The 24,500-nt window shown below is 42.9% G+C and overlaps 1 protein-coding gene across 1 annotated transcript; it reads left to right on the top strand.

Annotated features, from left to right (window-relative positions):
* Window positions 1-855: 855 nt before the first annotated feature.
* mcat (malonyl CoA:ACP acyltransferase (mitochondrial)) lies at window positions 856-22,086 on the top strand. The gene is made up of 4 exons (XM_041215365.1): window positions 856-1,512; window positions 10,786-10,873; window positions 16,116-16,333; window positions 21,339-22,086. The coding sequence occupies exons 1-4, from the start codon at window positions 1,066-1,068 to the stop codon at window positions 21,759-21,761; spliced, it is 1,176 nt and encodes a 391-aa protein (XP_041071299.1). The 5' UTR covers window positions 856-1,065; the 3' UTR covers window positions 21,762-22,086.
* The last annotated feature ends 2,414 nt before the right edge of the window (window positions 22,087-24,500 follow it).

A 24,500-nucleotide genomic window follows, 5' to 3' on the forward strand; every position in this document is an offset into this window, starting at 1 on the left:
GGTGCCATATGAGTACCTCACATCTGTCTTTACCAAAAAAGTAGATGTCCCCAAAGTGATAGTGAGGGAGGTGGTGGTTGAGATACTGGATGAGTTAAAATTGATAAAGAGGATGTATTAGAAAGGCTGGCTATATTTCAAAGTTGATAAGTAACCAGCAGCGGATGAAGTGCATCCGAGGATGTTGAGAGATGTAAGGTTGAAAATTGCAGAGGCACTGACCATAACCTTCCAATCATCCTTACATATAGGTTTGGTGCCAAAGGACTAGAAGATTGCAAATGTCACACCCATGTTTAAAAAGGGTGTAAGGATAAGCAACTACAATGTAACCTCTGTGGCGGGAAAGCTTTAAGAAACGGTAATCTGGGATGAAATTAACAGTCAAGTGGACAAATGTGGATTAATTAAGGAAAGTCAGAATGGATTTGTTAAGGGCAAATTGTGTTAACCAAATTGCTAGAGTTTTTAGATAATGTAACAGAAAGGGTTGATGAGGGTAATGTGGTGTATGTATACTTCCCAAAGGCATTTGATAAAGTGCTACATAACAGAGAGTATAGTGATAAACTTCAGGAGGACATAGACAGGCTGGTGGAATGGGTGGACTCATGGGAGATTAAATTTAATGCAGAGAAGTGTGTAATGCTTTTGGTAGGAAGCAGTGAGTGGAGTTAAAATAACTAAGACTGAAAATGAAAGCGGTCTGGGATTTTAGCAGGCTTAATATTCAGCTGGATTTGTGCTATCAGAGATAATTTGCTGCAGAGGAGCGGCGTTGTCTTTTGCAATCTGTGTTTAAGCCTAGGAACTGAGTTGCAGCGACCTTGCTTTCCTCTGTGCTCAGGAGTGTGACGCTGTGGTTGGAGACAGAAAGGTGTTTGTGAACAGATGTGTTATTGGGATCTGACTGTCTGAGGACTGAGTGCAACGGAAGGGTCTGCAGGAAGGTTGTCCTCGCCTCCCACAGCTGCTGCTTGTTCACTCTCTCCGCCCCCCCCCCCCCCCCCCCCCCCCGCAGAGGCTGAGGTTGAGGTTCTCCGAGGGCAGGGAGTCCCTGCAACCATGAGACTGGCTGTGTTTGGCTGCAGACTGAGACACTGGCTAGAGACCCCGTCTCGAAAGCCCACTCACTCCAAACAGCGCTCCACCTCCTGTCCACAGACACCCTCCAGCCCGTCCCTCGACATCGCCGAATTGTTAGCAGACAGCGGGCAGCAGACTAGTGAAGCTCCCCAGGTTAAAGAGCCGAGCAGGAGGCGGCCCCGGCAGAGTTCACTGCTCCTGTTCCCCGGCCAGGGCAGCCAGTTTGTGGGAATGGGCAAAGGGCTCCAGAAATATCCCAATGCCAGGGAAATATTCGCGGCGGCCGAGGAGATTCTGGGGTATGACCTGCTGTCTCTATGTGTGAATGGGCCGCAGGAAGAGTTAAATAAAACTCTTCATTGTCAGCCGGCAGTTTTTGTCATGTCCTTAGCTGCAGTGGAAAGGCTTCAGCATGAAAACCCCGAGGTAAGTACACCCTGTGTTAGTATTTTTCAGTTCTGTTTTTGCAGTAAACTATTCCTTGCATATTTCAAGAAACCAAACATTTCAAATAAACCAATAACACCCTCTATTTCCATTTAAAATTCAGAGAAAATGGTTTTCACACAGATGTAGTAGCTCTATTCTCGGTGTAACATTTGCAGGAGGGTTACCATTGACCAGAAACTAAACTGGACCAGCCATATAAATACTGTGGCTAAAAGAGCAGGTCAGAGGCTGGGAATTTAACAGTGAGTAACTCACCTCCTGGCTCCCCAAAGCCTGTCCACCATCTATAAGGCACAAGTCAGGAGTGTGATGAAATACTCCCCACTTGCCTGAATGATTGCAGTGCCAACAACACTCAAGAAACTGAACCATTCAGGACAAAACTGGCTGCCCACTTGATCGGCACACCACAAACATTTACTCTCTCCACTATCGATGCCTAGTGGCAGCAGTGTGTACAATTCACAAGAAGCAGTAGCAACTCACCAAGCCTTCTTTGAAAACTCCTTCCAAGCTAATGACCTTTTATACCTCAAAGGACAAGGGCAGCAGGTGCATGGGAACACCACCGCCTGCACATTTCTCTCCAAGCCACACACCATCCTGACTTGGAACCATATTAACATTCCTTTACTGTCACTGGGCCAGATTCCTGGAGCTACCTTCATAACAACACTCTGGCAATACCTACACTGCATATACTGCAACAGTTCACAAAGGCCTTCTCCAGGACAATTGGAACAAAAATGCTAGCCTTGCCAGTGACACTCATCTCCTATGTATGAATTAAGAAAAATAATGATGTTATAGTGGATGAGCTCGCCACTACCTCTCTCAACCCATTCACTGTCTGATCTGTCAAGTTGTTTTCCTGACTTCAAGTATCAGATGAGAAGAAATAGCCACCAATTAAGGATTAGGAAGACTGAAGGCATTGTCTTCAGTCCCCACCACAAATTCTATTCCCTAACAATCAACTTCATCCTTCTCCCTGTCCACTATCTGAAGCTGAATTAGATCGTTTGCAATTTTGGTGATCTACTTGACCCGGAGCCAAATTTCCGACCTATTCCATCACCAAAGTTGCCTGCTTCAACCTCTGTAACACCCGTCTGTCTTTGCACTGATCTCACTATGCTGCTGAAACCTTCACCCATGCCTTTGTTCCCTCCAGACTTAATTATTCCATTGCTCTCCTAACTGGACTGCCGCCATGCACCCTTGTAAACTTGAGCCCATCTAAAACTCTGTTGCTCATACCCTAACTCTCACCAAGCCCTGTTTGCTCGTCACCTCTATTCTCATTGACTTACACTGTGTCCTGGTCCAACAAAGCCTCCACTTCAAAACTCTCCACCTTTTTCAAATCCCTCTCGGCCTTACCCCTCCCTATCTCTATAATATCCTACATTTTGATATTTTGTTCCTCCAATTCTGACCTCTTGCTTACTTAGTTTCAATTGGTTCACCAAGACCTTAAGCTTTGAATTCCCTCCCAAAGCCTCTCTGCCTCTCTACGCTTTCTCTTGCTTTAGATGCTCCTTAATGTCGATGAGTGATACATTTCAGATTACTGTGTGGACGCACACACGCCACCTTAAAGTGAATATCATTCTCCTGTCACTGACTGGTACAATTCTCTGTCTCCTCAAAGGTCCCATTCCACCTCCACCTCTCATTGGTGCCAATCCACCTCTCTTCTAACAGGTCCCACTACATTTCTACTCTCACATGCCCAATCTGCCTCATCCCATTCTCACTCTGCACTCGGTAGTCCAATTGTACTTCTCCTCTCATGTTTCATTCTCTCTCTCTTCGTGCACATTCCATTCTCTCTCCTCACGCACGTTCCATTCTCTCTCCTCGCGTACGTTCCATTCTCTCTCCTCGCGCACGTTCCATTCTCTCTCCTCGCGCACGTTCCATTCTCTTTCCTCGCGCACGTTCCATTCTCTCTCCTCGCGCACGTTCCATTCTCTCTCCTCGCGCACGTTCCATTCTCTCCCTCTCTCCTTACACATGTCCCATTACCCCTCTCTCCCCTTACACATGTCCCATTCTCTCTTTCTTCACATCCCACACTTGGACTGTTAGCTCCTCTTTCCTGACACAAGTGCTCACCCTTTCAGGAGAGTGGATGAATGTGAAAGGAACATGAGAAATGGGAGCAGGAGTAAGCCCCTTCCAGCCTGTTTCACCATTCGATAAGATTATGACTCATCTGATTCTGGCCTTAACTGCACTTTCTCACGGGTCTCCCAAAACCCTTGACTCCCTCGTTGATCAAAAATCTGTTCAATGACCCAGCCTCCACTGATCGCTAACAACCTTCTGCAAAAAGGAAGACCACCTCACCTCCGTCTTAAATGGGCGACCCCTTATTTTTAAACTGTGCTCCATAATTCTAGATTCTCCCACATGGGGAAATATCCTCTCAGCAGCTATGCTGTCAAGCCCCACAGAATCCTATATGTTTCAATAAGATCACCTTTTATTCTTCTAAACTCCATGAGTATCGGCCCATCCTGCTCAACCTTTTCTCATGAGACAAACCTCTCATCCCAGGACTCAGCCGAGTGAACCTTCTCTGAACTGCTTCCAATGCAAGTATAGCCCTCCTTAAGTAAGGTATCCAAACTGTACACAGTACTCCAGATGCCGACTCACCAATGTCCTGTATAGTTGTAGCAAGACTCCCCTGCTTTGATACCCCATCCCGCTTGCAACAAAGCCCAACATTCCATTTGCCTTCCTAATTACTTGCTGTACTTGCCACTGTTTTGTGATTCATGTACAAGGACACCCATATCCCTCTATATTGCAACATTCTGTGGTCTCTCCATTTAAATAATGTCTTGCTTCCCATTCTTCCTGCCAAAGTGATTAACCTCACTTTTTCTCACATCGTAATCCATCTGCCAATTTTTTCCCACTTACTTAACCTATCCATATCCATTTGCAGACTCGTTGTATCCTCCTCACAACTTGCCTTCCTACCTATCTTCTTAGCATCAGCAAATTTGGCTACAATACAGTCAGTCCCTTCCTCTAAGTCATTAATATAGATTGTAAACAGTTGAGGCCCCAGCATTGATCTTTGTGGCACTCAACTGAAAATGACCCATTTTTCCCGACTCTCTGTTCCTCGTTAGTTAGTCAATGCTCTATCCATGCTAACATATCACTCCCAACACTATAAGCTCTTGTCTTCACAGAATCTCACAGTGCAGAACAGGCCCTTCAGCCCATTGAGTCTGCACCAATACGTGAGAAACACTTCACCTCCACCACCTTCCCAGGCTGCGCATTCCAGACCGTCACCACCCTCTGGATAAAAAAGCTTTCTCTCACATCCCATTTGACCATCCCGTCTATATCTTCCTGTAGCCCAAGACACTCAAACTCACTGTTAACCACCTGGCCAATCTTTGTGTCATCCGCAAACTTACTAATACTACCCCTACATAGTCATCTATGTTGTTTATATAAATGATGAATAATAGGGGACCCAGCACAGATCCCTGTGGTACACTGAACACTGGCTTCCAGTCACTAAAGCATCCTTTTGTCATCACCCTCTGCCTCCTACAACTAAGCCAATTTTGAATCCACCTTATCAAATTATCCTGTATCACATGTGCATTTGCCTTCTTTATAAGTCTCCCATGTAGGATCTTGCCAGAGGCTTTGCTGAAATCCATATAAACTACATCAACTGCACTACCCTCATCAACACACCTGGTCACCTCAAAAAATTCAATCAAAATTGTTAGGCATGACCTCCCTCTAACAAAGCCATGCTGACTATCCCTGATCAAACCATGCCTCTCCAAGTGGAGATAGATTCTCTCCTTCAGAATTTTCTCCAATGGTTTCACTACCACTGATGTGAGACTCACTGGTCTGCAGTTCCCTGGCTTATCTCTATAACCCTTCTTAAATCGCGGAACCACATTAGCTGTTCTCCAGTCCTCTGGCACCTCCCCCATGGCCAAAGAGGAAGTATTCGTTCAACATTCTAGCGATGTCCTCTGGCTCCACCCATAGATTGCCCCCTTGGTCCCTTATGGGCCCTACTCTTTCCCTGGTTATCCTTTTCCCATTGATATACTTATAGAATATCTTGGGATTTTCCCTACTTTTGCCAGCCAGAGCTTACTTAAGCTCTGCCCTGCACTTTTTGTACTCCACTAATGCCTCCGCTAATTTGTTCCCCTTGTATCTGCTAAAAGCCTCTCTTTTCCTTCTCATCGTATCCTGAATATCTCTGGTCATCCATAGTTCTCTGGGCTTGTTACTCCTTCCTATCACCCTAGAGGGAACATGTTGAGCCTGTACCCTCCCCATTTCCTTTTTGAACACCCTCCACTGCTCTTCTGTAGATTTTCCCACAACTAGCTGTTCCAAGTCTACAATGGCCAGATCCTGCTTTATTTTACTAAAATCAGCTCTCCCCCAATCCAAAACATTTTTTTGCAACTTGTCTATTTCTTTGTCCATAGCAAGCTTAAATTGTACCATATTGTGGCCGCTGTCACTAAAATGCTCCCCCACCACCACCTCAGTCACCTGCCCGGCTTCATTCCCCAGAATTAGGTCCAGCAATGTGCCGTCCCTTGTTGGACCGTCTACATATTGACCTAAAAAGTTCTCCTGTACACCTTTCAAGAAATCCACTCCATCCAAGCCCTTAACATTATGTCTATCCCAATTAATGTTGGGAAAGTTGAAATCACCTAATATAATTACCCTATTGTTATTGTTTTTACACACCTCCACAAATTATGCACATATTTGCTCCTCAATTTCCCGCTGACTATCTGGGGGCCTATAATAAACACCTAACAATGTGGCTGCCCCTTTTTCATTCCTAAACTCTACCCCAAAGCTTCATTCAATGCTCCCTCCAAGATATCATCTTTCGTTACTGCAGTAACTGACTCCTTAACTAATAATGCAATATCTCTTCCTCTTTTACTGTCCCCCCCCCCGTCTCTCCTGAAGATTCTATATCCCGAAATGTTGAGCTGCCAATCCTGCCCCTCCCTCAACCACGTCTCAGTGATGGCTACTGTATCACAATTCCACGTGTCAATCCTCACCCATAACTCATCCGTTTTACCTGTAATACTCCTGGCATTAAAGTAGAGACCATCCAGCCTTGCCCTACTCCCTTGAAACTTATTGCAGCTGTACTCCCTCTGACTTGATTGTTTTACTGTATTATGATGTGTCCCTATTCTGCTAATATTCTGTGTCCCCACCTCCTGCCAATTAGTTTAAACTCCTCCCAACAGCACCAGCAAACCCACCTGCAAGGATGTTAGTCCCACTGTGGCTCAGATGTAGACCGTCCCACCTTCCCCTGAAACGGTCCCAGTGATTCAGGAATCTAAAACCCTCCGCCTGTACCAACTCTTAAGCCACATATTTATCTGCGCTATTCTCCTACTTCTGTGCTTGCTAACACGTGGCACCGAGAGTAATCCAGAGATTACAACCCGAGAGGTCCTGCTTTTTAGTCTACTGCCTAACTCCCTGAATTCTTGATGCAAGACCTCATCCCTCTTTCTACCTATGTCATTGGTACCAACATGTACCATGACCTCTCATTCATGGCCTTATCATTCTCTCCCTTCAGGATGCCCTGCAGCCATTCATTGACATCCCGGACCCTGGCACCAGGGAGGCAACACACCATCCTGGAGTCACGTTGATGGCCTCAGTAGTGCCTATCTGTTCCCCTGACTATAGAATCCCCTATTAGTATTGCTTTTCCTCCCCTCTTGTAGAGACAGGCTGCTTGTGGTGCCAGAAGCTTGGCTCTGTCCGCACTCCCTGGAGGAACCACTGCCCTCATCAGCCTCCAAAATGGAATACCGATTTGCGAGCGGGACCCCAGGGGACTCCTGAACTACCTGCCTGTTTCCCTTGGACTGTCTAGTGGTTACCTATTCCCTTCCTTCCTCAAGTTCCTTCAGCTGCGGTGTGACCACCTCTCTAAAAGTGCTATCCATGATGCTCTCAGACTCGCGGATGCTCCACAGTGTCCCCAGCCACCGTTCCAGTTCTGAAACCCGAGCTTCCAGGAGCTGCAGCTGGACACACTTCCTGCATATATGCTGGTCCCGGGCACTGGAAATGTTCCCGGCTTCCCACATGGAACACAGGAGCACACCACGGCTTTGAGCTCTCCTGTCATGATTTATCTCTTTAAATTAAACCTTTTAAATCAATTACTCTAGGGACCTTCTCTCCTGATCCTCGTTACTACAGAATATGCAAACTATAAACCACAAAAAGACTTTAAACTGTAAGCGATAAAAGTTGTAAATACTTACTCGACCTTACCCACTACTTTCCAGTCATTTCTCTCCCTTGTAGCCTCAACTGCTGCAGCAGGGTTAGACCACTCTCTGAAGATTTAAGAAGTTGGATAGCAAAGAAACAATGCAAAGAGCACCACTTCCCCTCTGCACCAAATTGCCACTGTCCACCAATTTGCCAATACCCACAATCACTCTGGCTGTGGCTCACTCAGGATGAGGTCTCTCCCCTGCTCGTGTGCTCATCTCGTGTAGTAACATTTTATATGGCACCTTATAAAATGTCTTTTGGAAATCCAAATACACTACGTCTACTGGTTTCTGTTTATCCATCCTGATAGTTACATTCTCAAAGAACTCTAATAAATTTGTCAAATGCAGCTTCCCTTTCACAAACCATGTTGACTCTGCCTAATAATATTGATTTTCTAAATGTCCTGTTACTACCTCTTTAATAACAGATTCTAGTATTTTCCCAGTGACATCCTGGAGTCACGTTGATGGTCACAGTAGTGCATATCTGTTCCCCTGACTATAGAATCCCCTATTACTGTTGACTAACTGGCCTATAGTTTTCTTCTTTCTGCCTCCCTCTTTTCTTGGACAGATGTGTTACATTAGTTATTTTCCAATCTGCTGGGACCTTTCCAGATCTAGGGAATTTTGGAAGATTACAACCAATGCATTCTCTATCTCTGCAGCTCTTCCTTTAAAACCCTAGGATGTAGGTCATCAGGTCCAGGGGACTTGGCAGTCTTTAGTCCCATTAGTTTTCCTATTACTTATTCTGTAGTGATAGTGATTATTTTAAGTTCCTTTCTCCCTTTTGTCTCTTGATTTTCTACTATTTTTCGGATGCTCTTTGTATCTTCCGCTGTGAAGATGGATATAAAATACTTGTTGAAAATCTCCGCCATTTCCTCGTTTCCCATTATTAATTCCCCAGTCTTACACTCTAAAGGACCAATGCTCACTGAAAGGAGCTGGGAGGATGCCCAAAGTTGAAAATCCAGGTTCAGAGCAAAAGCCACCTTAAAAATCCTTTCAATCCACCAAATAGTGAAATGAAACTCTCATAATCTGGTCTCTTACCCATTAACCTAGACAGTTATAGTTTCCAGCTGGTATATGTGGTGTATTCAATAGTTTTCATTAGCCTTGCTCCATACAAATAATCAGTAATCCAAACTACATCCTAAACCTGCCCATCAGAAAGCATTAGGTGCTCATTGAGGCTAAACCCATTGATCAACTTCCTCCCAGGTTGTGTGTGTCTAATTGGATGAGATGGGCCATGCCTACTGGGTTTATCACCTTTAGCTGCTGTGGATTTTTTTGGCCATTTGGCTCCAGCTTGAGTCCTGGGATTTTGAGAGCTGATGAATGGGGAGCACTCTCAAATCGCGATCTAAACTAGAGCTGGCAACCAGACACTCCTCGGACCCCATTTCTTTCATTCAGCTTAAGCCCACCCTTGTAGGTTGACAGGCTACCAGGAAATTTTCCAGGATCTCCTCCTTTCCCAAGGGCCTTGGATGATGAATTTGGAGGGTTCTGCAGCTCAGTCTTTCCCAGGGCTCTGAAGCATTTTCTGGCTCCTCACTTGAACCCTTTTGGTTGCATGTTGCTCACTTCTGGACACAGCACCTCCACCCATGCTCAGGCTCTGTATTCCTCCAATCACAGATTCCCTCTCTCCCATGCTCACTGCTCCTCCAATCACAGATTCCCTCTCTCCCATGCTCACTGCTCCTCCAATCACAGATTTCCTCTGTCTCACGCTCACTGCTGCTCCAGTTAGAGGTTCCCTCTGTCTCACGCTTGCTCTTCCCCAATCACTGCACTCTTCCCTATGCTTTCTCGTACTTCTGCAGTTTGTATTTGCTGCTCAACCTTGTCCCTCACTTGAGTTCACTGTTGTCTGCAGCCTGTTTATTTCAGCATGCTGTGCATTCCAGATTGTTGTGCAGCCGCACATTTACACACCTCAGAGGGAACATTTTTCAGGATGTTTTGCTACATTAAACGTACTATATAAATAAAAGTTGTTGTAGTTGTACAGTAATATAATAAGATTCAGGTCCTGAGCAGACATATTACATGCACAAGATGCAAGATTGTGGGGTTTTTCCTTCCTCCCTTGATTAGGAAATGTTTCACACTTTGTATTTGCCTATGCTGGTCTGAATATGTGCACAGGTGACTGTAGAAGCTGTAAAAATGCCACTGGTATAACCCCACATGTTCCTTAAGTATTTTGCTTAAGTGGCTGTTCTTTATGTATGAGTCTAGATTATGAGTACTACCCAACCTTTTCAATTGTGATGAATATCAGAGCTAAACCTGACCAACCCACACTCATTGCCTCATGTATACTTTTCAGCAAAGATTACAGGAGATCAATCAGGAGCATGAGCTCGAGCTCATTATTTCCCCCTTAGTCTGAGCCACTAATGCCAGTTGTAATATTTCTATTGCAACCTTTGCTGAGATTGCTAACCAAGCACAGAAGTGGAGATTAATCCTGGGTCATTGACTCAGTGCTACTTAAACAAGTGCATGTGAGTTTGGATTGATTTCTGACTGTGGGGCCGGTGGGTGGAGTGGGGAGTTTGGTTAATTATGCTTGAGGCCTTCCATGTCTGGTGGACACTGGAGGGCATTAAAATATTAGCAGTAGTTTGAGTTTATTTCCTTTTGTTTTGCTGATAATTTACCATTTATTATTTGTGCCCTATATAAAGCAGATACTTGTTAACTCTTACTGATGACGCTGATTGTCATCCTAATTTGCAATATAATGGAATTAGCAGTTAATTTTGGACTTGGGACTGTGTAGATATCTAGCTGACACTGCACCATCTATTGTGGATTAATGTTTTTAACATTGCTAAGTAATTCAATTGTCTTGATGTGTCTATAGGCCATCGAGAAGTGTGTTGGAGCTGCAGGATTCAGTGTGGGAGAGTTTGCTGCCCTGGTCTTTGCAGGAGCAATAGACTTTGCTGAAGGTGAGGCTAAGAAAGATAGAATGAAAACTATCATAGTGCCGCATTACCTGTAATGAGACTCCCATTTACAACAACAACAAAAATGCTTGAAAAACTCAGCAGGTCTGATAACATCTGTGGAGAGAGAAACAGTTAACATTTCGAGTCTGTATGACTGTTCTTCAGAGTGAAAGAGAAGTAGAAATGTGGTGAAATATATACTGTTTAACGGGGGGGTGGGACAGGTGAAGCTGGATAGAAGGCCAGCGATAGGTGGAGGCAAAGGACGGATTGCAAAAGATGTCATAAATAAAAGGTCAAAGGGGTGTTAAATGTGGTGATACTGGCCAAAGGAGGTGCTGATGATGACATTAAGAGTAGAAAGCAGAATGAGCAAGTGACAGATGACCCTAGTGGGGATGTGGTGGGGGGAGGGGATGGTGTTGGGAAAAAGGATTGAAAAATAGGTTAAAAGGTGGGGATAAACCAATGAATAAAAATGGAAATAAATTTTTTTAGAAATAATAAAAATAAGTGGAAAAAAATAAAAATTAATAAATAAAAATGAATATTGAAAAAAGGGGATCAAAAATGGGTGAGGATGGAGGAGAGAGTTCATGATCTGAAGTTGTTGAACTCAATGTTAAGTCCAGAAGGCTATAAAGTGCCTAATCAAGCCTTCAGCTTGAGTTGAGCTTCACTGGAACATTGCAGCAGGCCAAGGACGGACATATGGGCTTGAGAGCAGGGTGGTGTGTTGAAATGGCAAGCGACAGGAAGGTCTGGGTCATTCTTGTGGACAGACTGAAGGTGTTCTGCAAAGCAGTCACCCAGTCTGCGTTTGGTCTCTCCAATGTAGAGGAGACCACATTGGGAGCAGCGAATGCAGTGGACCAAATTGAGAGAAATGCAATTGAAGCACTGCTTCACTTGAAAGGAGTATTTAGGCCCTAGGACGGTGAGGAGGGGGGAAATAGAGGGGCTGGTGTTGCACCTTCTGCAATTGCATAAAAAGGTGCCATGGGAGGGATTTGAGGTGTAGGGGGTGTTGAAGGAGTGAACCAGGGGACCCAAGGGAACGGTCCCTATGGAATGCCGATGTTGGAGGGGGGTGAAGGGAAGATGTGTTTGGTGGTGGCATCATGCTGGAGTTGGCGGAAATGTTGGAGGATGATCCTTTGAATGCAGAGGCTGGTGGGTTGAAAAGTGAGGACAAGGGGGACCCTATCATGGTTCTGGGAGGGAGAGGAAGGTGTGAGGGCAGAGGTGCAGGAGATGAGTCAGACACTGTTGAGGGCCCTGTCAACCACCGTGCGTGGGAAACCTCGGTTAAGGAAGACATGTCAGTAGCTCTGGTTTGGAAAGTGACATTATCAGAACAGATGCAACGGAGGCAAAGGAACTGAGAGAATGGGATGGAGTCCTTACAGGAAGCAGGGTGTGAGGAGCTGTAGTCGAGGTAGCTGTGGGAGTCAGTGGGCTTGTAATTAATATTGGTGGACAATCTATCACCAGAAATGGAAACAGAGGGTTCAAGGAAGGGGAGGGAAGTGTCGGAGATGGACCATGTGAAAGTGATGGAGGGGCAGAAATTGGAAGCAAAATTGATTAATTTTTCCAGGTCCAGTCGAGAGCATGAAGCGGCACAGAAACAGTCATCAATGTACCCAAAAAAGAGCTGTGGGAGGCGGCCTGAGCAAGATTGGAACAAGGAATGTTCCACATACCCCATAAAGAGACAAGCATACCTGGGGCCCATGCAGGTACCCATAACCACCCTTTTATTTAGAGAAAGTGAGACAAGTTTAAAGAGAAATTGTTCAGTGAGAGAACAAGTTCAACCAGACAAAGGAGAGTGGTGGTGGATGGGAATTGTTCAGGCCTCTGTTCAAGGAAGAAGCGGAGAGCCCTCAGACCATCCTGGTGGGGGATGGAGTTGTAGAGGGATTGGACATCCATGATTAAAATGAGGCAATTGGGACCAGGGAACTGAAAATTGTTGATATGATGTAGGGCATCGGAGGAATTGCGGATGTAGGTGGGAAGAGACTGGACAAGGGGAGAGAGAACAGAGTCAACATAGGAAGAAATGAGTTCCGTGGGGCAGGAACAGCTGACACAATTGGTCTACCGGAACAGTCCTGTTTGGGGATTTTGGGAAGGAGGTAGAAGCAGGCCGTCTGAGGTTGGGAGACTGAGGTTGGAAGCTGTGGAGGGAAGATCTCCAGAGAAGGTGAGGTCAGTGACAGTTGTAGAAACAATAACTTGATGTTTGGTGGTAGGGTCATGGTCCAGCGGGAGGTAGGAGGAAGTATCTGAGAGTTGGTGCTCAGCCTCTGCGAGATAGAGGTCAGTGTGCCAGACAACAACAGTACCAACCACCCTTGTCAGCAGGTTTGATAAAGTCAGGGTTGGACCTAAGAGAGCGAAGTGCAGCAAGTTCAGAAAGAGACAGGCTAGAGTGGGTGAGAGGAGCAGAGAAATGGAGGTGGCTGATGTCACGCCGACAGTTCTCAATGAAAAGGATCAAGGGTTGGTAAGAGGCCAGAGGGAGGGGTCCAGGTGGAGGGAGAAAACTGGAGGTGGGTGAAAGGATCGGTTGAACGGGGGGTGAATTCCTGCCCAATGAAGTGAGCTCAGAGATGAAGCCGGCAGAAGAAGAGTTTAGCATCATGCCGAGCCCGAAACTCATTGAGGTGAGGATGTAAGGGTATGAAACTGAGTCTTTTGCTGAGCACCAAACGTTCAGCATCAGAGAGGGAAAGATCAGGGGGTATGCTGAATACACTGCAAGAGCTTGGATTAGAAGATGGGTTGGGGTCAGAAGGATGGGAAAGGGTGGAGGGTCCTGGATGGGCGTTGGTATCAATGAGTTGTTGGAGCTTGCGTTCCTTAGCACCTGCTTCCCATTCCCGATGTCATGCCGAAGCTGGTGGTTCCCATTTACAACGTTCAGGAGTGGTCCTTCCTTGGTTCAGAAAGTCAAAATACAGGTGAGTGACTGAAGAGAGGACCTCCCACAAGATCCTTTTAAGTATGTTTTGTAAATATGATTTAATACAGCAAGCATTGGAAGTGCACGAAAATGGAAAAGTTGAAAGTACATACCAGGCCCATCGGCAACTGCACAGAGAAAAGGCAGGTTAAAGTTTCAAGTATGAACTCTTCAACAGGCCTTGAAACTGTCAGGAAAGAAAGTACCTTGATAGGACAGAACAAAGTTAGGGAGGGATGGGGATGGGGATGAGGATTCTACATGCCTGATCCTTGCCTTCATCTTTTATATAGTGCCTTATCAAAGTTTTTGAAAATTAATTTGGACCACAGCCATTGCATTTTGTTTATCAACTCTCATTTCTTCAAAGATTTCTATGATTGGTCGAGCCCAACCTTTTTTTCAGAAATCTGTACTAACTAGTTCTGATCAGCTCTTTTTTCTCCAAATTGTGAGCAATTTCATTCTGTGTTATAGGCTCTAGTAGTTTACAAACAACTGAATTACCCTGTGATTATGTGTTAGCCAGGGAGCAGTTGGTAGCGCTCTCATTTCTGAGTCAAGGTTGTGGGTTCGAATCTCACTCCAGCATCAAAATCAAAGCCTCCACTCTAGTGCAGTACTGAGAGAGTGCTGCAGTGTCTGAGATCTGCCAGTGTTTTAGCCAATATTTATCCCTCCAGCGACATCTTAATTCATCATTTATGTCATTGCTGTTTGGAGGACTTTTTTGTGCAGAAATTGGCTCTTGCATTTTCCGACATTGCAACAGTAACTACACTTCACCGGGCCCTTTGCTGCTCTGAAATTCTTTGTGGTGTCCTGAGATGTTGATGCAAGATTAGAATTTTGGAATATAATTGTTAGATCTTACACTATTTTTTGCCTAGGAACATCAGAATCTTTGGACATAAACTATTATCTCTATGTGATTTGTCTACATTCAGTTTGAGTAGCTTCAATATGATTAGTTCTCTACATAATAGCCTTCGCTACTTGTTTTACACCCACTTCTGATGGTTCACCTCCTTTAAGAACTGATAATGATTTATTTAATATCTTCCATTGGGCACAAAGAAGCTATTAAGTTGGCTGCCACAAATCATGTGATTTTTGGCATCTGGATCACAGAGAGTATCAAGTCTCTGACGAATACCTAATTAAATATGGACATATATTCCACAGCCATCTGTGGAAGTTACACTGAGGAGATGGGCCAACATCTAAACACTGTGGAGTTTCCAGACTACCTGTCCCCATGTTTCATCCTGAACAAAAGGGAAGATCAAATCTCAATGGCCACTATTAACTTTCCATTGCATCACAATGGCCTCCCTCATGCAAACTAGACTGGTGGGCCTCAGAAGTGTTAATTCAACAGTCCTGTGATCAAAACTGTTTTCAGGACTGAACCTTTATTACCCAGGGCCCAACACACCCATCAGTTACCCAGTTTGAGAACCAGTCTCTGCGACTAGCTGCAAGCCATCTAATAGCCAAAGTAGTTAAACTGTTCCCGTTTCAAAGTTCACCTGAAAACTAACCTCCTAAATATTTGACTACAAGGAATCTCAAAATCTGCTGTGAACCCTTTGTTTTACAAGACCCTCACTTCAATTTTAAATCATCAAGAAACCACAGGCCTGCCACGCGGGAGACCAGGAATTTGGAGACTGAATTATCTGTAACCTGTAAAAGTGCACCACCATTATCTGTATTTAATCTGTGAGCGTGTTTGTGTATGTGTGTGTGTGGTGTTGACGTTAATTCGGGCTAAGTGTGTGAGAATAAATAACCTTTATTTTTAAACTCATGAAACCTTGCTGCTGATTATCTAATTACAATACAGACTCCAAAGGTAAGAAAGGTACACCCCTTTCCATACAAAACATACTAATTACAGGCAATGAGAGAGGACATATTTTCTGTCTGTGACACTATTTTAAAATTAAATGATGGTATTTATTACCCTTCATGTTTTTTCTTAAAAGGCACACCCTTTTAACCTTTCTAACCTCCCTTTTTATATGTATTATATTTGAGGTCCTGACTTTCATTTTTATATTTTTTTGCCATTCCTTTTAATATTTGCTCTGAAAGCACCAATTCTCTTCTATGATCCCTGATGCGTTTAGACCCACCCTACAAAGACGGTTCTGTGCCCAAGATTGATTAAGTGTATTTGTGAAATCAGCCAAACTCCCTTGAAATCGAAGTGTATTATTACAAAGGTAAAACTGTATTCACTAGTCTTGTTTTCCACAACAGCTCTCTGTGCAGTGAAAGTGCGGGCAGAAGCTATGCAGGAGGCATCGGAATCCATTCCCAGCGGCATGTTATCTGTTGTGGGACGAGCAGAATCCAGATTCAAGTATGCCTGCCTGGAAGCTCAAGAACATTGCAAGTCATTGGGACTAGAGGATCCTGTGTGTGAAGTGGCTAACTACCTTTTTCCCAATGGGCGTGTGATTGCCGGACATTTACAGGTGAGCTTCAGAAAGGTGGGATATTTATTCTTCTAGAGGAATCCCATGTAAGTTAAACTGATTCAGTATTGACTCGGAGCCCTAAATTGCTCTTTCTCCTCCAATGCCACTGTGGATTTAAGGTCAAACAAAGTGAGGACCAAGCAGTACTTGAAGATTGTGTTTGAACCAAAGAAGCATCACATTATCATGTGATTATGCAATTTTATAATTATTTCAACACATTACTTGATAACCATTTAAGAAAAACATGTTGAACATTTTAAATCTTTGATTCACAGTGAAAAACTGCATTTAAGCACAATGCCGCATTGAATGAATTGCAGAGACATTAAGTGGCTTGAGCAGTAATTTTCACAGCATGACGATGGTGCCCATTTATTTCAATGAGGAGCCTACAAGTATGTCTTTCAAAAATAACTTTTACAATGTTCAATGCTAATTTAACTTCCCAAATTAACTAGTTTGCTTTTCTTGATTATGATAGCCCAATCTTTGCTGTCAGGAACATTTATAAGTTACTGTACTTGAATGGTGTGGGACCAGTTTTGCTAATCTGGCCAAGGGCAGAGGAACAATGACAGAGGTTTGCTGTCCCAGTCAGGGAGACAGTAGCATAGTGGAAATTTTACTGGACTAGCAATCCAGATGCCCTAAATAATGCTTCGGAGACATGAGTTCAAAGCCCATCACAGCAGCTGGGAGAATTTAAAATTCAATTAATTAATAATAATTGTCATAAAAACCCATTTGGTTCACGAATGCCCTTCCTTTAGGGAAGGAAATCTGCCATTCTTAAATGGTTTGGCCTACATGTGACTCCAAATCTATAGCAATGTGGTTGCCTCTTAACTGCCCTCTGAAGTGGCCTAGCAAGGCACTCAGTTATATTAAACTGCCATAGAAAAAATTACTGGGTGTACCTACAGTGGGTAAGTGCCCACCACATGGACTGAAGCAGTTCAAGGAGATGGGTCACCGCCACCTTCTCAATTGGGGATGGGCCTTGCCAGTGATGCCACCTCCCAAGGACAAATATTTCTTTTAAAAAATCAGTGCAATCTGTCCAGGGACATGGGAGCAAAATGATTTCATACCCTCAAATGAAATGCAAAAATGAAGTTAGTCAAAGGTTCATTCTTTGTAAAAACAAAACCATATAAATCTCTACCTTGATGCAATGTTGCCATCTGATGACCATAAAAAGATACTGCATCAAAAAACACTTGGCAAAATCAAAAAGGGTTAAAAATGTTTTGTTCTTGCCAAGTGTTGTTCAAAGGGGAACCTGGATTTTTGTGCAGTCGGGATATCTCAGGACCTCTTTCTGAATGGCAGGTGGAACCCGATTCTGCGATTCCTGCCCCTATTCCTGCTTCTGATAAATCTTGCTGGCGTGGGATAAGGATGCCAGTCTGCATGCAGCACATCTCAATTGCAAGAGTGGAAAGTTTAAAACCCCCTCGCAATTTTTGTGGAGTTGGCCCCTATCCATGAGAATACATGGTTTATGGCCACTTAGAGGAGTCATGAACCATAGGGAAACTCCAGTCCCAAGTGGGGAACCAAAAAAAAGTCACCTCGAGTTCTTTCATTGACAGGCTTTGAAATATAAAATATATTTGTTCTTTCAGTTATGATAGTTGGATACTATATAGTAAGTTACGTGTGTTTTTACCGCAGTGATTGAGTATAAGGCTATGTCTGCAAAGAATATGTTGACCATTACATTGATCAATATTGTATAGGTGTTGAGATATGTTATAGAGTATTTTTCCCAATGGGAAAAATGCTATTATGCATTCAAAACTGAAGAAAACATTGCTTGGGAACTCTACTGTTATGATTTGAAGTGATTTAAAGGCCCTTTAAACTTAAAAAAAAATCTGCTCCTGGACAGCAGTAATTGACAGGCCATCTGGTGTAGTTTTAAGGAAAGATATCTGCTTTTGCCATTTTAATACTTAATTATTTCCATTTGGAAGAGTTTGTTTTGACAGTTGGGGTCATTGTGAATGCTTGGCTGATTTTCAAAAGATACAAAGCACTCACCTCAGCAGGGGACTGGATAGATAGTTTGACAGTTTTAAAAGGATATTAAAGGGGCTGGAGGAGACTTCAGAGATCGGGAAGAGTTGTAGGTGCTAAAGAGATTACAGAGATAGGGAGGGGTTATAGGGCCTGGAGGAGGTTATAAAGATAGGGAGGGGTTTAAGGGGTGGAGTGGTAAGGAAAGGGGGGATATTTGAAAACTTTGAGAAATTTGAAACGGAGGTGTTGTTAAACTGGGAGCCAACATTATAAGCTAACATTAAAATAGGAATCCTAGAAGATGAATCCATCCCTCTCTGGGGGTTTCTATTCTTTCCCTTTTCCTGGCCTCCAGCTCTATTTATGGTACATCTTGGGAATGCTGGGGTAGGGAAGGGCAAAATCTCAGCTTTCGTACGTCACAATTTGTATTGACCAACAGGCTGCAAAACCTAGGTCACACAACTTATCCATTCTGAGCACGGCGTCCTGTTTGCACTCAGCCTGACAGAGCAGCAACAGTAGCTGCACTCGGAAAGTCCCTCATTGACTGCTGTGGGATGTCCAGAGGCCGTGACACGTGCCAGAGAAATGCACGTTCCTCCTTTATGTCCAATTAGGCCATCTGCCATATTGCAAAGAAACCCAGGGAATTTGTCAAATGAAGTCAGCTCTGATGGCAGAGGGAATTTAACTTTTTTTGAATAGCTTCTTTGAATGAGTATGTTTTTTCAGTATGAAATGTGTTTGAGCAAGAGCTGTATTAGATTGTTAGAAGTTTCAGACAGGCCGGGGGCAGCCAGGTAGGCGATGGGAAGGCCTCCCACTGGATTTTAGGAGTCACCTTGCCTTCAAACCTGCTGGCAGGGGAGCATAAAATCCAGCCCAATCCGTGACCTCTCTGACTTTACCGCTTCATACCTCCGTTTCTAAATGTAGAATAATCCATCCTGCATTTTACCAGGATGACCAGATATCTTCAGAATCAAAATCAATAGTTCCGTTTCTGATGCTACTACTCTTCATCTGAACTGTTCAGTTTCATTGTTCACTCACAACACTCAATAGAGTTTAATTATATGTTTAATGTAATCTTTATTAAGTTTATTAGAAGCAGTACAAACAGGCAAGTCATGCAGAGCTGAAAACTCCCATGTTAAATCTGTGACCAGTGCTGAGTTAGCTGATCTTGGCCATGATGAGAGAAAGAGGACAATTAGCCTCAGCTCCTGCGTCTGATGGCTGTCTAGTAACGCCAGTGGAAAGTGCACTTAGGTGAAGAAAAGACAGTGCTTGGCTGTGATGCCCATTTCCGCTCTTCCTCCATGTTTTTCCTCCACAATTTCATACGTTTATTTACTAGTTTGAGACGAAGACCTCATTGCATTTAAATGCTGTGCCTAAAAGTGTGTCAGTACAGGTGTTGGTGGGTGCTTAGAATTATAAAAATATACTGCATAGGAGGAGGCCATTCAGCCAATGTGCCTGTGCTGTCTCTTTGAAAGAGCAGTCATGCTGGGTCCTACATCCCTGCTTCCATTGTCTTGCAAGTTCATCATCCTCAAGCACCTGTCCAACTTCCTTTTGAAATTATTTATAAAATCCGCTTCCCCCATCTTTTCAGATACAGCATTCCAGACCCTGACCTCTCCCTCGGTCTAAACATTTCTCCTTATCTCCCCTTTAGATCTTTTCACAATGATTTTGAATCTATGACCTCTGGCTTTGGTCCAGTCACCGGAGATCATAGTTTTTCTCTGTTTACCCCATCAAAAAGTGTCATTATGAAAGCCTATGTTAGGTCACCTCTTAACTTTATCTGTGTTCTCCTAACTTTTCCGACCTCTCCTCACAACTGAAGTACCTCATCCTTGATAAATCTTTGCTGCATCCTATCTAAGGCCTTTTCATTTGAACTGTGGTGCCTTGGATTGTCCACAGTACTCCAGCTAAAGCCAACCACTGGTTTAGAAAGTTCTAGCATGATCTTTTTGCTTTTGTGTTCTATTCCTCTGTTTGTAAACCCAAGTAACCCATATGCTTTTTTAACCTTAGTAACTTCCCCTGCCACCTTTAAGGACTTGTGTATATGGACATCAAGGTCACTCATCTCATCTGCACTTTTTAAAATAGTGTCATTTATTGAATTCTCCTTGTTATGCTCCTGCCCATTTCACCATCCGGAAGTCTATCCTCACCACGCTTTACTGCGTTGCCAAGTTTCATATCATTTGCAAACTTTATAATATTGCTCCTCACATCCAAGCTTATGTTCTTTATATAAATTGAAAAGACTAATGGTCCCAAAACTAACCCTTGGGAAACACAACTGTAAACCATCTCCAAGTCTAAAAAACAACCAGGCACCTCTACCCTATGTTTCCTGAACCAATTCATACCCACCACTTTCCCCTTAATCCGTAGGCTTCCATCTTCTTAACAATCATGTGGCACATTGTGGAATACCTTGAAAAGTTCACATATACAACATCTACTGCATGATTCTGATCAATCTTCTGTTATTTCATCAAAGAGTTCAATCGAGTTAGTCGGACACTTTTTGCCTTTAACAAATCCAGGCTTATACTTGTTAAACCGTGTCTTTCCAAATGGAAGTTTATCTTGTCCCTGATAATTTCTAATGACTTCCCACCACCAATGTTTGGCTGACTGTCCCGTAATTCTTGGTTTATCCCTCATCCTTTTCTCGAATAGTGATTTAACAATAGCAATCCTCCAGTCCTTTGGCACCACACCATATCCGAAGAGGATTGAAAGATTGGGACCATTGGTTCTGCTATTCCTAACTTTGCTACTTTCAGCAACCTAGAATACTTCATCCAGGCCAGGTGACTTACCGACTTACATTAATATTAATCTTTGAAATAATCAACATTTTGTATGTTAATGATAAATATATTCTGAAAGCACCCTGCAGTGATGAGACTCAAAAAATATTTTCTTTTCGACACAGGCTCTTAAATATTTGCAGCAGAATTCCCGAAAGTTTCACTTTCTGCGGGCTAAACTGCTGCCAGTCAGTGGTGCTTTCCACACTAGCCTTATGGCATCAGCAACTCAGCCACTCCATGAAATCTTGAAGAGAATCAACATTGAGAAACCACTGATATCTGTCTACTCCAACGTGAATGCCAAAAAATACATGAACAGTAAACACATTCAGCAACTGTTAGTGAAACAGTTGGTATCTCCTGTAAAATGGGAACAAACTATGCATGCTATGTACGAACGAGAACAGGGGATTGATTTTCCAGACACTTATGAGGTAGGTCCTGGGAGCCAGCTTGGGACCGTGTTGAAAAACTGCAACCTGAAGGCTTGGAGTTTCTACAAACATATAGATGTGAAAATAAAGGATGATATTGAGGAAGAATGAAATATTTTGAACAACTTTGTGCAGAAAGACTGGTGAAAGACCCATTTTCCTCTTGGTTCATTATCCACAGTTTCAGTTTTTGCCAGTTCAATTACCAACTTGAACTGATAGAACTTCCTTTTTGCACTATTCTTAATGATCTTAAGAGGTTTAATGACTTTATTAAAAAATGCACTGGGGTGAACTGTCAAGTTGTAGACTCTTGTGAAGTTAATGTACAGAATTGAAATCAGCTAGGAGTTGTATTGATGGTCTGACAATGAGGAGGACTGACAGGATGTAACATCTCCCAGGTAGTCTAAATAAAATGCCTGGATGGAAATTCTCTAATCTGAGACACTGTGTATTTAATGTGCAGGCTGGTCACAGTAATGTTTCTATAACTGTAAAAATGATGTGTTACACACCCTGTTATATTCCTTACCTGAAGGGAACTTTCAGATATAAATTCCATTCTATGTCAAGCGAATTTTTAAAATTTGCCTTGTCCACAAAACGAGCTGTGATTACAAAGCAATTTGGTTTTCTTTGGGGAGAATTAACTTTGATATCTGAATTGTTTGCTTTTTTCCCCATTATTTCTGTCTTGTGGCAAATGTATGGTTTCTGCAAACAAACTAACATATCTCCTATCATCCAAAATTTGAGCTCTTGTATGTGGCACATCTGAGATTGTGTGCTCAAGTTTATTGGTATCATTACAGTATCAATCACTGGATCTCATATGGAATGTCAATCATGCTCCCACCATGCCAACTGTATACAAGCCTAAAATTAATAGATTAAATATTGCAAAGATGCAGCAAGGTATTGAGGCCACATATTACATGATAATACATAGAATTACATAGTTTTCAGCTCAACTATTCCATACTGGTGATTACACTCCACAATAGCTTCCTACCCTAGTCAATTTCATCCTATCAGCATATCCTTTTATTCCTTTCTCGCTCATATGTTTATCTAGTGTTCCCTTAAATGCATTTGTGCTAGTTGCCTCAACTACTTGCTGTAGGAGTGAGTTCAACATTCTTACCACTCTTTAAAACAAAGTACAGTATTTAATATTACAATTTTTAAAAATTACAATACTTAATAAATAACAACCTGTAAAGGGTTAAATTCCCTTCATGGAATGTATTATAGTTCGGTGATAAACAAAAGCTGTTTGTAGACTTCCACCATTCTGTATGTGACAGTCAACAATTTCCAGGCCAGCTGTGGAGTTCAGACCTCTAGGTGCAATTGAAGCCTTTTGGACAAGCCTTTCCAGGCTTATGCAGTGCAAAAACTCTAAAATCAGAACTGCCAAATGTCTAATTACTTGCACCAAAGTGGGGTAGGTGGTCACTCATCTTCCAGCTCTCGTATCCACTCGTACTTTGATCATATAAAAAAAAAACATCTAGAATAAAACACTAATTAATTTCTAGATCAATCAACCATGATGTGACATTTCAGGTCTCAGCTTTCACTGATAAACTAGGTAAGGAATGACCACTTCCATTTTTGCCTCTTGCTATTTCACTGTGAGATAAAATACAGAAATTCCCCTGTTTCATAGCATAAACACATTGGCAGTGGAATATCACAGACTAGCTCTTTAAAGTCCCTTTATTACTTGTTTTGACCTAGCACACACAGTTTTTTTAAATTTAGTCATGATGAGGAGGAGAAATTAACTTGGCTAAATCCTACAATGTGGGAACTCTTTCTGACCTTTTTTAACCTCATTTATAAGGATGGAATTTTTTTAATTTTAAAAGAATCCACCCACCCACATGTGCAAGCATGTATGGTGCCACCACTACTACTTTATTTAGCTGAAGAGCTATACATTCTGGATGACAGATGTAATTGGTCTTTTTTCCTGCTTCTCTCTGTGGAGTAGAACTTTCTAATTAAGCCCCTCTGCCCATCCACCCCCCAAAAAAGTGCAACTGTTACACGGAATGTCACTGTTTTGTCTCTTTGAAGTTGATTAAATCTTCCTTGTGGAGTGGTTAAAGGTTGAACAGCAGAGTAAATAGGACAGAAATCCTTTAGCAAAACTGTCAAATGAGCAGCGTGTTTGTGGTAGAGCTTGTGAGCATATATGAATGGGTTTGTGTTTTTCCTTGTTTGTGTTAATGTATGCATAAGTGTATATTTAAATGTGCATGTGTGTGTTGGTATGCAGGCTATGTGTCTACCCTGGTTTGTACATTTGGATTTGTTTTTGTGTATCTTTCTGAACATGTGATTATCTGTAAGGAGTACGTTATATGTTCACTCCAGCTGAACCACATAATGCAAAATCTTGCCATTCTGTTTGACCTAGGGTTGAGCTTCAGATCCCTATCTTTCACTATGACCACTTATTTCCACTTATGTAGAAATAAATGAAGCTACTAAATGGATAAGGGTGATAAAGCCCAATCAGCTAAGATTGGCATTTACCCTTCAAACTGTTACAGACAGGAGGGGGTTTTATTTAAACTGCCCTGATTTCTCCTCTCTCCACCTGTCCGTAAACAGAAAGGTGTTTTTGATTTTTGATTTCCCCCTTTATTTTCTCAACTCCTCAATTTTGGTGTGATCCAATTTTCTATTAATAACCCCACAGCAAACTTGAGAGAGGATGAACTAAAAGGGTTAGTTTATCTTACACGCACAAAACACAGGAGGGGGTGTCGTTATGTACCCCCGGTACATTCATACAATAAAAAAGGGATAAGGAGAGGAAAGAGGTACAGGGCA

This window comes from Carcharodon carcharias, chromosome 21, assembly GCF_017639515.1.
Source record: "Carcharodon carcharias isolate sCarCar2 chromosome 21, sCarCar2.pri, whole genome shotgun sequence".
Classification (NCBI taxonomy): domain Eukaryota; kingdom Metazoa; phylum Chordata; class Chondrichthyes; order Lamniformes; family Lamnidae; genus Carcharodon; species Carcharodon carcharias.